Source organism: Nothoprocta perdicaria, unplaced genomic scaffold (assembly GCF_003342845.1).
Source record: "Nothoprocta perdicaria isolate Ctin4 unplaced genomic scaffold, notPer1 scaffold_12, whole genome shotgun sequence".
Lineage (NCBI taxonomy): Eukaryota > Metazoa > Chordata > Aves > Tinamiformes > Tinamidae > Nothoprocta > Nothoprocta perdicaria.
The window spans coordinates 1,789,291-1,802,804 of NW_020454316.1; the positions used below are offsets into that span (position 1 = coordinate 1,789,291).

The 13,514-nt window shown below is 42.3% G+C and overlaps 1 protein-coding gene across 1 annotated transcript; it reads right to left on the minus strand.

The window, feature by feature from the left end:
* Positions 1-266: 266 nt before the first annotated feature.
* Positions 267-12,807, minus strand: TEKT4 (tektin 4). Its single transcript, XM_026053908.1, has 6 exons — positions 12,232-12,807; positions 5,663-5,733; positions 4,181-4,324; positions 3,074-3,296; positions 1,979-2,133; positions 267-491 (listed from the first exon to the last, which is right to left on the minus strand). Exons 1-6 carry the CDS (start codon positions 12,805-12,807, stop codon positions 275-277), a joined length of 1,386 nt encoding a protein of 461 aa, XP_025909693.1. The 3' UTR covers positions 267-274.
* Between the last annotated feature and the right edge of the window lie 707 nt (positions 12,808-13,514).

Consider the following 13,514-nt stretch of genomic DNA (forward strand, 5'->3'; position numbering starts at 1 on the left):
TATGTCAGTATCTACATCTGTATGTGACATTATTATTCACAATACACACTATTCACCTTTAAAACATTTTTTTTTTAAACTGACTATAAATATCTGCACCAAGGAGAATGGAATTTCAAAGGCAAGACCCAAAGACAGTCAAATTAGACTAACACATTTTGACCCAAATAAAGGAAATGCACTATTTTTACATATAGTATAATCCTTGTATTTTATATGAAAGATTGTAGACTACACTTTTCTTCCAAACTTTATATATGCAGCACAAAGATTACTACTGATAACCTGCTAATTTAAGAACAACAGGGTAGTGTGTGCGATGGGCCATACACTTTTGCTTATCAATGAAAATGCTGTTTGTTTTCACAGCTATTTCCTTCTCTAAATTCATCCGCGTGTCTTCCAGGTTCCTCAGAGACTGTTCAGATTCTAGMAGTTTTTTCTTCAAAGACTCAATGGACTCCGTTAGCTCTCCAACTTCACTGATCAGCCTGAATGGAATTACATAATGCAAAGTTGAGGGGAAGACAGTCCCAGAGACAAACGAACTCTTATGGGAATAAAGATCAGTAGCACTTGAATAATTATGCTCTATAAAAGGAAGAAGGTTTGGATCCCAAAACATTGAAGAGAATCTGATGAGTGCTGGAGACCTTGGACTGCAGGACTCAGAGGTGTGAATGACAACCTGCCTACTTAGTTGAAAGCAGCTCACTTGCACAGTTCTCATACAGAAATCTCCCATAATTTAGATAGTATGAGGAATGCCTTTTGCCACTAAGCACTCTCCCATCGTGCAGGAGGTTTCTACTAAGATTACAGAGCAGAAACTGCTGGAGGAGTCACCCAGTTCGACTGCAGCAGCATCTCTTTCAGCCTAGACTTTTACACCTGTTCAATGGTATAAAACTCAAGTATTAACGATGACTGCATTAGGCCAGATTTATGTCAATGTACCAGAGATCAGAACAAAGGCTTTACTTTAAAAACAGAGGCTGTCAATAAGAAAGCAGGACATCATTTTAATTGAAAGCCTATGGGGGATTGGGGCTTTATTGCATTCTCTGTCTTTAGAGAATGCACGAATTTCCTGGGAAAACAAGACCCAGATGCACTACAGAGCACCGAGTAACTTGACACTATGTAAGCAYGGCAATTAAACACATGCCCATTCAGCAAAACCTTTACGTTTGCCCTTAAATCCCATTAAAGGCAATGTACATACTAGAAAGCTGTGATGATTTGCTGAATCAGGACCTAAATGAGCATGCCTCAGAAAGCAGAAAGCATTCGGAYTAATCGTAGCTTCCTCCTCAGTGTATGAAGAACAGCGTATTGGCTTTGAATGGGAGGCATTTTTGCTACCAGCATGTTGTAAGCTTTTATCCCCTACTTTTCATAAAGGCAGGAATTATTGAAGAGGGAGAATCAATTATAAGGCCTGTAATGAGATCAGAAGTGACAAATRTGACATTCAGACCTTTAATTTGGAAGGATTTATTGACCTCCAGTTTTAAAATGGATTATTACTGAAAGTCAAACACCCATCAGTCCAATACTTCAGAGGAACTGAGGATTTTTCTCAGTCCACAGGTTTGCCCCTACTCTTTACAATCTCAGCACTTGAACATATTTCATTCAGTGCATATGGTCCACCTTGTGGTAAACTTTTGCTAATAGCAAAGGGACTGCAAATTATCCACATGCTGSGGATAATCTAAATCAGAAATCACATAGTTCAAAGGAGAAAATGCAACCAAAAGGCAGTYGTGTCTATAGATTCGTCAATACCTTAGGTTAAAATGATATTTTCCTTGCAGTGATTGCAGTCAGCGAAAATTATTACTGACTTAAATACCAGAATCAAGCTTAGTAATGAATAGCTGAAGGGTATATGTTGCAAATAGAAAGCTCAAAAGCTGTCTGACTGCCTTTGGATAGAATGCACATCRTGGAGGAATTTTTTATTAATCTTTACCTGAATTGTGCTGGATCTCTGCAGAGCTCAACATTGGGCCTAAACGATCTGTCATAGAGCCGTGTTTGAGCAACTTTCATTGGGGTTTCTTTGTCCTTGATAGCTTGTTTGAGAGCAGCAATGTTAGCTTCTTGATCTCCAATCTCCTTAAGTGTCTGAAGAGGATATCCACGAAAAAAGAACTGTTTAATAAAATATTGTTGCCTCTGTGTACACTGTGTACCTGTTTYGGGGTCTAATTATAGCTTTGATTCCTTATTTGGCCAGAATAGAGGAGATATAGAAGTACAAAAGCATTTTTAACCTTTTTCTTTCTACTCTTATTTTGAGGAGAATGGATAATCTGATATCTGGTTTAAAAACAAGCAGCAATATTTTGAAGTCTGTTCAAAGTCTCTTCCAAACCTGCTGATAAGACATCCCACTTCCATGACTTACTTCTGGTGTTGTAAGTTATCCAAGATTTTTTTAAGTTATTTTGATTGAGATGATTCAAATGTCAAATCTCTTCTCCCTTATAACCACTGAGACACATATGAGACACACTGAGAAATATGAGGCTATCAATCTCCAATAAGTGCTGAGGAATGGCTTGTTCTTGCCATACTTGCAATTGAACTAACACAGACGTGGAAGCAGCTCCACGTAAAAGGAAGAACTGAGGCTGAAGAGGCTTCATGAGGTAAGAAGCCGTTGCTGCTAATACTATTGCAGCAAAGCACAGCTTGTTTTCCATAAGAGTGATAACCAGGCTAGCCCGGGAATCCTGGCTCTGGGAATCCGGACCCAAAGATCAGCTCCTTGATCTCAGAGTAAGTAAAGCCTCGTGGCTTTAGTTCAGCAACATGTGCAAGCATCTGTCTAAATGTCTTTATATTTAAATCCATCTCTTACTTGCAGTAGCAGAGCAGAAAGTAGAAGCTGAAGTGCAGCCGTAATCCATCACTGAAGACCCCTGTCAGATACTAAGCTGACACAAAACACTGTTCTATACTCGACATGGACTAAGAAGTTTTTCCTAGAGGCCAATTCTACTGCGCTTTTCTCCAAAGAGATTAGCACATCATTAGGCAGCATTCCAACAGGAACACTTACATTTCTCAAATGATACTCTAGTTTGTGTTTTGCATCTTCCAGCTCCTCGCAGCGTCTGGCGAAAGCCTCGTTCACAGCAGCGCACTGCATGCGCAGGTCCTCAGACACGTCGTGAAGAATACTGTCAATCAAGGCACGAAGATTGATCGAAGCCATTTTTTCTCGTTCTGCCCTATAAATGTTGTCATGACTGAACTTTGACCATGTCTCTGGTGTCGAGGCACTGCAAGAAGAGGTGAACAGCATAGAAAGAGAAGATTTTTTTTCTTTTATTCAAGTTGCATTTGGATGGCAATCTGAAGCTGGTTGTTTCCCTGGAAAAAGGTGTTCCCAAACCACTATTTCTTTTTCTCTTTTTTCTTTTTCTTTTACGATCTTGTAGGCTGTCTTGTGTTGCCATGAAGGAATATAAGAAAATCAATATAAAAATAATAAACTCTCATTCACCCTGTGGCTTGAGGGAAGTAATGCAGCTGAAGTTCCTTCCCTTTAGCTCATACAACTAGGAAGAGTATATAGCTACTAACTACAAGCACTGTTAAGTCATCAGCAAAGCAAAACAGGAATATAGTGAAGCTTTACAGTGTATGTATACTTCAAAACAATGAGAACAAGATATCTGATTATACCTTGCAATGCTGAGCAACAGAAGAAACTACGGACTCTTGGAACAGTTTGTCATGTGAATGTTGCCTGAAAGGAGAGGGTGAAGCAGCAAGATTCACTGCAAGTAACAGTAATCCTCTGCAGGCACCTCTCCCAAAAGAACGGCCAACTGATGTCAAATGGCAAGTCTCAACAGGATTTAGATTACCTTTCGAAAGTATACAGGCAATTATWTCAGGGGAAAACTTCTACAGACTCGGGCTGCATACAGTGGGCACACTTTGCCATCAGCGGAGCTGCATGCTGACAGGAGCATTGCCATTGCTATCCACGTTGCTGTTTTAAAGCTGTGACATTACATGTCCAAAGGAGCTGCAATCACAACTTTAACTCTGCAAGCATGTCTTTAATTCAGAGCAGCATTCTGGCATTCACTGACACCAAGGACACATCCTGCCTCACCAGGATTATTGGCAGAGGGTAGTAAGAGGAAGTACCCACCTCTCTTCAAACTTCACCGAGCCGGGATGGAACTGGATGTTGGTACTCTGGTTGTTGTATCTTCCACATTTCTCATCAATGTTGTAAGTTTCTACTTTGTCTGACCAGTCCATCTCACAAACCTCTTTGTGATCTCGATTTAATCTACAAAAGGCAATGTTATCACACATTTCCAGTGGAAAGCAATACAATTCTGCAAAATTATCACAGATATTTATAAAGCTAGGCTTTAAGCCTCAGTCTGTCACACAACACTAAGTAAACTTTCCTTTCTTTCCCTGCAAATCCTAAACAAACTGTCTCTCTCATAACCATCTGCTAGGAGAAAAGGAAGTTTAATGTGTTAACCATTGGCCTGGACCTTCAGTCCTGTTCTGTGCTTACTGAAGGCTTAGAGCTCTTATAACCTGACATAGAGGCGTTGTTGGACCTTGGATTTGCCAGATTAATCCTAAAACAAAGAGGATTTTAAAATAGTGGCTACAGCTGCAATTACAATGGGGAGCAAAGGAAGCAGGTTTGCCCAGTGGAACACTCATAGTACCCCAAGACATGAGGTGCTGCTAATGGGGGGTCATCCTCCCCTTTCCCTAGTATTTTGGTCCTGGTACAATTTGAGACCTCCATAAAGGCACCCTGTGACATTCTCTGAGGCCACCTCCCCAGCCTACCAAAGACTGTGGCAGGGTTTGTCCATGGAAAATATAAGAACAGTGACATTCAGGATTCATGTCACTGCCTTGTTCTCTCCTGAACGAGCCAGATAAATCAGAACCACCTTAAGTTACCGAAAACAGTAGGTCTTTATCTCCTGCTAACAGCAGATGTCACTAGCACCTAAGGAATTAAAAAGACTCAGCTGGGCAAAGCTGGTACAAAAATGATCTTAAAGTATGACTTACAAAATGCGAAGCCTAAACGCAGTTGATTACTCTTCTACAGTAATTACCATTCTACTGTAACTGAGCCACTTTAAATTACTATGTTTTTATAGACATTCTTTATAAAAACTATATATWTTTTTTTCTAGTATCACAAAATAGGAACAATTTAAAACTAAAAATTATAAAATACAAAGGTTTCCATCAGTTAATTCTACCATGTTGATTCAGTTAACATCTTCTTTGTGAAGGGTTCATTATAAATTAAAAGCAAATACYCCTTTTGAAATGCAATGAACATTCATATTGACAGGGAAGTTGGAGCGAGTTTCGGATTTTACATTCGTACTGACATCTGGTGGCAAAAAGCTCAGGTCAAAATGGCCTTTCAGTCAGACAAATYGTCATAAAATATCTATATTTTACTATAATTTACTATACCATATATCAGARAAGTTTAAATGCAATTCATGCAGCTCTTTGCATTGGTATAARCTTTACCCACTTTGGGTGCAGGGGGTATATCTTATTGCACTGCTTTATAGAAGGAATTCTTTGCCAATATAAAGAGACTGCTGACAAACAGTGAAAACCAACTTACCTCATCTGGTTAACAGCTTGCATCAAAGTTCTCTTCAAAAGTTCCTGGATATTTCTAATCAATTCAGCTTCCTAGATTAAAAAAAAAAAAAAAAAAAAAGAGAGACTTCTGTGATACCCAGCGCAGAGCACAGATCTTGCAGAGCTGTTTGATTTCAACGGCTGTGGATAAACAGTTAAATCCGGCACTGGTTACTCTATCATTGCAAGACAAGATCTTCTTAGGAATCAGAAAATACTGAGGAYGCTCAGGTGTTAGTCCAAAAGGTCAGTAAACCTTGAGACACTTCTAAAGCCTGGGGTTCATTATCYTCATGTTGCATGGATACTGGTCTACCTCATCTGAACCCTGTGCATTAACTGAAAACAGRAGTTGTTGCTCTATGATTTAAACAGTAATTGTCTTCCTCACCAGGTACAGGAAAGCCATCCTCAGACAAATCCGATGACATTTACAGCTTTCCWTTTTTTATTAAACCAATTTACTCCAGAACTCATTTTGCCTCAGATGATAGACAGTATCACAGACCATGGAATAATCTTGTATATGCAATTTGGTATGATGGATTAATTTTCTTTCAATCGCAAAGTGTGCACTGGTCAAAGTCATAAAGCTTTGCCTGACCTTGATAATGCAACTGGTGTCTGAAGTAGCAGCAGGAATGTAATTTCTACATGAACACGACCAAGCCCAAAAGGCCACGGTTTCTAATAATTTCTCATCAAACAAAAAATATCTGTTGCTTATCTTGGACTGCAGTACTGTTGCTTTAGGGATGAAGTATCAATACCTCATTAAGTGACTTTATTGACCTGAGGATTATAAATTATTCAATACAAACCAGTCCAGCATGCATTTTGTTATTATTATTATGTAAGGGGATTTAGTCTTTGAAGCTCAGATATTAAAACAGCTATTGTATATGAAAAGCTCTTAATTAATTTGCCTGTTGTTCAGCAAAGACAGACACACAGTGACAAGAAATGGAGCATATATTTGCTAATAAATGTTAATCCCAGAACTCTGCTGGCACTCATTGGTCCTTGGACTGTTTTTGACAGATAAATGGATGAATATGCCACTGCAGTGTCATTTTCCCCATCCTAACAAGCCAACAGGGAGCACAAGAAAGATCATTTTACTCTAAATGAAAAGGCACAACTGTGATTGGAAAAAAATATTATTTTAAGACTCTAAAAGAATGCAATTATGATAAATACATAGCTGAAGGTGTCATTTTACAGACTGTAAATATGAACACTAAGACTCACTTTCTGCAGAGAGGAAGTATTACAATATTACAGTTTCCAAAATAAAAATTCAAAAGGATTTTAAAAGGTTAGAAAGGCCAACAACTTGCAATTATATTTATAGTAATTGATATCATTTTGTGTTGGGTAGTCAGTCATGTAAATAAAGAGGCAATCTTTTTCCTGTGAGTAATGTGTAATTGAGCTGCACAATTTTAAATGAGAAAACCTTTCCTTTGTCAATGAAGGGCTCTTACATGGAAAAAGTGAAACACTGCAAAATCAAAACACGATTGCTCTTGCTGAAGGACCTAAAATGAAAAAGATAAAGGTGGATTCCACACAGAGGAGACGTCATCAAACAGGACTGCAGGAGCTCACAGAGCAGGGCAGGCAGCTGGCAAACCACAGCCGTGGCCATCGCGGGTCCCCACGAGAGACAGGCTGCACATCAACACTGCATAAATCCCTGACACCCCAGCACCTGCAGAGGAGCAGGAGGCGGCACCTGCATGGGCAGCAATCTCAGACTCCTTGCGGGGCCTTATAAAATGCCATGTTTGCTCTTTCACATTTTCTCGRCAGAGTAAATTCCATCCATATCCATGGCGCAGAGCGCTGCAGCCTGGAGCTCAGCGCTCCTACATCACCTCTCCTTGGTGATTTGAGCACTAACAACCTGGGTGACTCCACAGGGAAATCCGTGGCGGAGGCCTCTGTTTCTGCAAGCTGCACAATATATGACCCTTATTTACTCTGTGCACAGAACTCTGTTAGCAATGCATTTGAARATCACACATTAAGAGAGGAAAAGAATCTGAAAGTGTTCTAGTAACTAGCAGTACCTCTGGGGTTCAGAAGAAAATATCAACATAGATCTGTATTTTTTCAGTTCATGAGAGGACTTGTTGGACCAAATATCTTTTTCTTTCCCTAATTTTCCCAAATATCTCTTCCTGTGCATCCATTAAAATGAAATACTGTGAATCTGAAGTGATCTTGGCTTGTTTTCAGTTGTCTTCTGCACAGTTAATAATAATAAACCTCTTTGTTGTCTTAAATGATTGTCAATGAAAAGTGGAGGGCACATTTTATAGTTTAGCATGGCATTTATTTTATTACAGTATTTAATGTTTATGGTGCCATAGTTGGATTCTCCTCAAATCTAATGATAAATCTATCTCAATTCATGACCTTATGAGAGTCTAACTAATGGTGCAAAGAAGAATCCATAAGAATTTTTTAAGAGCAGATGTTTGCGCCTGCTGTGAATTTAAAGATTCATGGTTTTGCAGATTTCTTTCTTTTTTGCATCTGTAACTTGTTGATGTCAGCAATGTCTAAGTGCTGCACTCAAGGTCAGAGAGAGAAAATGAAAGAGCAGCTAAGAGGAACTGGTAAAACGCAGAGCTCAGTCTGTATCATATGATGCGAGAGGGGCTGTGCAGTTCCCCTGATTGCAAATCCAGCTGCATCCGTCGGGAACAACAGGCTAGCAGGTGTCCTGCACATCAGTGTGGGCAATGAAAGGAACCGGCCTGCAGATCTCACTGGGTTTGCGCCTCTGAGCAGAAGTGTCACAGGATCATGGTTATTTATGACAGCTAGGAGTGAAAGGAGATAAAGGTCTTCAAATTTGCAGCCTGGCAACTGGCCTTTATCCTACCAAACTGCATGGTCTCCTCAYGCCACTTGGGAAGTCCATGCCCTGCAGATGTCAAAAATGAGCACCAAGTTCTTTACTGCMTGTGTTACAGGGTCGTCTTAATAAGCACATAGTTAGGGCAAAGCTACAGGTTACCGTGTTTGGAAATGGTTTTCTGCTGATTTYCTTGTCCCATTATTGTATTTCACAGGTATACATACGACAATATCCTTTCTCCGCTCTTCTAGATTTKAATTTTTCGACAGGTGACAGGATCCTGGCTAATGCCTTTGTCTTCAGCATCAGGGCATAGCTGTGGCTGACTTCATTGTTGAAGCAAATGCACAGCAAATCAACACTTGGAGTCCAGTACAGTTTTAGGATAAAAAATGGCATAAATTTAACAACATCTGCTTACTGCAGGGTCATTTCCAGAATCCAGTTAATGAATCTGGACACTCGGTATGTGGAAATAACCTTGGCATGCAGAATGCACACAGCTGAAACATGATTTATTGACACTCTACCATCATGTGACAAGTCCTGTACTAGTGCTTATACTGTAATATGAAATGCATGCCCAAATACTAAAATGTCATTAAGCTGACGCAAAAGGGATTCAGAAGAGACGTCACAYGGGTTATGGGAGTCAAGGACCTCAAACAAAGCAGATGTCTGTCTTGCTTTTTCTGAGTTCTAATGTTTCTGATGCAGCAGAAATAAAGCAATTCTGACTGGGATTGTATTTTCTTTTTAGTCATCAAAGATCCTTCTTCTAGAAAGCACAGTCGTGTAATTCAGCTTGATTTTCTTAACCAGAACTGCATTAAGAAAAGGTTAATTCACTGTTAAATAGAGTCAATGAAGTTCTGATTAACAGCTGATTTTGCTATGCTTTAAATACCTTCATTCCTCATGGCAGCAGTGGTTAAACAGCAGTGCTATCTGTCACAGCAAGTGATCTAAGTACAACTCCAAGCTGCAAAGCAAATAGGAAAAATGAGTTGAACCCAAAACTCCTTAAGAGAAAAAGATGGTGTGCCAAAATATATGAGACTCCCAAATCTTCCCTGGATGCATAAAACCTTCAGCAAAGATACTTCTTTTTTCTTTGTCAGTCATCTGAAATGGTTCCTGCTGAAAGGATAAGGAAAGTTCAGTTACATGGAGAGTTTCCTCACTGCTCGCGGAGCTGCACTTGGTGCTGTCTCTTTAAACGTCCTGTGCCGGGGCGGCTGGAAGGTGCTTGTCTTGGCAGGATGCTCTGGGAACTGGGAAATGTTCCTCATTGCTGCAGAAAGCCAAAAGCAGCAATAAAACCTATGTCCTGTGAAAGGCCACCAGATGCCAAGCCGTTCCAGGACGAAATGAAAGGCAGGCCCTTGCCCAGCCGTGCAGATTTCCCCGTGCACCTACCCGTGGGATTAGGCAGGGATGCAGCAAAGGTACCAACGAGTGAAGCCGATGCATGCCTGGGCTGCTAATAAGAGAGGGAGAATTTCAAATGAGTGAAAATATCCTTGAATATAAATTAATTGTGTAGTTAAAACTTCCTGTGCAAGGAAAAGGATGCCTGCTTCCTCATGCAGCTGACTGCTGGAATTAGTATTTCTTCTTTTTCTCAGTTGTTGCATGGACAGAGAATGAATTACTCCTTATCTCCTTTGCATTTCCAAAGAAGGGTGGGGAAACAGTTGAACAGTTCCGTCATTTATTTTCTTGAGAGAGTTAAGATTGCAAAGTGACTGGATAGGGAAGCAGCATTCAGAAAAAAAAATGTAACTACTTGAGTAATAAAACTTGAATAAGTCCTTCAAATAAGCAAATGAACATATAGCTAGCAGTGAACTGGGCCATTAACTTTGAAATCTGAGCAGTGAACAGTCAGAATTCATGGAAGAGCAGCTTTTAGTGTCAAGAATTATTACTCAGTTTTGGAAAGAGAAAGAAATACAAGGTTTGATTTCCTGTAGTGAAAGAGAAGTACAGAGAATAACCGCAGCTTAAAAAGCTAGCAAAGCCAGGGCACATTTCAAAATCAATTTGCAAACATTTGTACTGGAAACTCTTTTCCACTGTAAAAATGTGAGGAGTTTCCTCTTGTATTATGTACTTCTCTCCCTCCTTTCTGAATTGCAAAGGTCATTGGCATAGCAACAAAATCTTCATTTCTCAAGAGTCCATCTGCTGCCGGTACACACGCCTCATCTGAACTCACATCATTCTTTTTTGATGACACCCCACTTGGCTGTTGATGCTCTGTCGTCACAAGCAGAGAATCACAATTTCAGGTGAAGAATTAGCAGAAGCAAAAGCAGATGAACTTAACAATGAACAAACTATTCTCTGGAACAGAGATCAGGAGGAAAGAAATACAGGAGTAAAAACCTGCCAGAAAATTATTTTTTTTCCTGTAAATCTACTTTCACAAACTTCTCTAAAATATTGACAACTGACAAAAATACTTTTTTTTTTTTTTTTTTTTTTTTTTTAATCTGATTCACAAAGCAGACTCGTACTCTTGTAAAATATCCTTTACACTAATTCTCACATTTCAAATAGACTACAATGATCTCTTAAATATTGACTATAGTTCAGCATTATTCTTGTTAAAAATATTGCTCAAGAACTATCACCCCATGAAGTATGAAAGCTGCTTCCAAATTGTTTTAATAACTAGTATTAATTGTCTGGCTTTAGCAGTAACTCATCATGTATCAACCTCCACAGTATTTCGGAGGCTGCAGCAAATGATCATTAATCTGTTTGGTGGATACTAAAATATGTATCATGCAAGAATGAAAAATGAATGCATTTTGTGCAACATCTGCAACCACAATTATTACATCAACTTTGAAGGCAATCTACACATCAAAAACAGGTAACAAAGTGTCTGCTGGAGCGAAGACTCTTTTAAAGTAAGAGTCAGGAAAAATTCAGGAGCGTTTTGCGTTTGTTGGAGTCACACTGTTAAAAGCACCATCTGTGTGTGCCTTGCACAGCTTGCCTGGAGTTGTCACCTCGTGCAGGTGCCTCGCACCTACACTGCAGCGCTCCAAGCAACGCTGCTGTCCTGCAGCAGCATTAAACAACCGTGTGTGCTGTGGTCACCACCCGGTTGTGAGCCCTGGCCACACAACAGCACCAAGACTCGTTAGTAGAAGGTYATAATTAGGACTACCAGATTTGACCTGCGGGAGCATGGAAACGGGCAAGCTGCACTGTGTTTCACTGCTCCTGAATGCTGTTTTCTAGGGGTGCTGCACTTTTTAAGTGAAAGCTGTGGGGACTACTGGACTTTAATCCACATGGAGAATGAACATGTSCAATGCCAGAACAGGATGACCAGCATGCTTCAGGAAATCTCTATTTTAAGACTGTTTGGGTCCAGGCTGAGAGAGGATCCTCAAACTGGGGATGTCTTTTAGTCACATCCATGTGCTTTTAACTACTTTTAAAATACCAGAAGCATTTTAGGTAAGTTTTCCTATACTTGTGAGTGACAGACGTGAGTCCAGACTGCTGGGAAAGGGAACCAGACCTCTGGGCATCACTGGAACTGACCCTCACCAGGTGCCACGTGCTCAGATATCACTTGTGGACCAACCTCTTCCCCAATTCAGACACAGGGGCAGCTCTAGGGCCYGTGGACCATCCTCAACCTCCCTCCTCACCTTCAGCAGCTCTATCTCCACCTGGTCGCGGACTAGGTCRGGGTGCTGCCGCCTCTCGCGACACTGCAGGTTGTCGGTGGCGATGGCGTAGGGCAGCTCGGTGGCATCGAGCGCCCTTTCCAGCCGCACCTTCTGAGCTGCCAGCAGCCCCGTCTCGGCATCGAGGTCTTTGATCTCCTTCTGCAGCTCGGCCTTCCAGAAGTGAATGTCGTGCAGGCGCTGGCCCAGGGCGGCRGTGGAGTCCTGCTGGGCACGCTGGGCAGCGGCGGCCGTGCTCCGGGCCAGGCTACGGGCCTCGAGGCGACACCGCTCGGCCTGCTCGCAGCCCACGGTGGCCTCGAGTTGCAGGCCGTGGTGGTGCTCGTGCCACTCGCATGGGCGGTACTTGGCGGTGCGGAAGCCGGCTGTGGCCAGCCCGCAGGAGGAGTCGAGCCCCGTRTTCAGGGCCACCTCGGCCACCTTCATGGGCAGCTGCGTGGCCGGCACGGTCTGCGGGGCCGGCTCCTTGGTGAGCAGCGCGCGCTCCCCCACCATGGCGCCCTCCGTGCAAGCCGCCATGCCGCCCTCGGCACACATCGCGTCCGCACGTTGCCGCGGCAACGGCCGCAGCCAATCAGAGCGCGGGTCCCCTGGCGGGCCAAGGGAAACCCGAGGCGGCAGGGGAGCCGCCTTCCCCTCCCACATTGCCAGGGCAACGGCGGGCCAACAGTGGGAGCCCGCGGGGAGCCTTGGATTGGTTCGGACCAGCCGCCGGTCCCGCCTCCAAGCTGCTTGTTGCTATGGCGACGGTGCCGCCCAATGGGGAGGGAGCGCGGGGTTGAAGGGCGCGCGTGCTGGGTTGGGGGGGGCGCGCGCTATCATGGCGGGCGGGCCTAGAGGCCCCGTTTCTTCCCCAAATTAAACGGCTCCTTCCAGAGCGCTGCTTTGTGCCCTCATTCAGTAACCCGTTTCTTCCCCAAATTAAACGGCTCCTTCCAGAGCGCTGCTTTGTGCCCTCATTCAGTAACCCGTTTCTTCCCCAAATTAAACGGCTCCTTCCAGAGCGCTGCTTTGTGCCCTCATTCAGTAACTGAGTGGAGCTGTGCTCCAGCATGATGCCACCCGCCACTGTGGATGGCTTTTGTAGTTCACCTGTGTGTGTTGGTAGGAACACGAGTGCATTTAGATCTCTSTGTTGCTTTCTGGCTCCCATTTACACCCTGTAACTGATGAATTTATGCAATAGTACTTTCTTTGAAATACAATGTGATCAAAACTGGACTTTCAAAGCCAACCGTGACAGT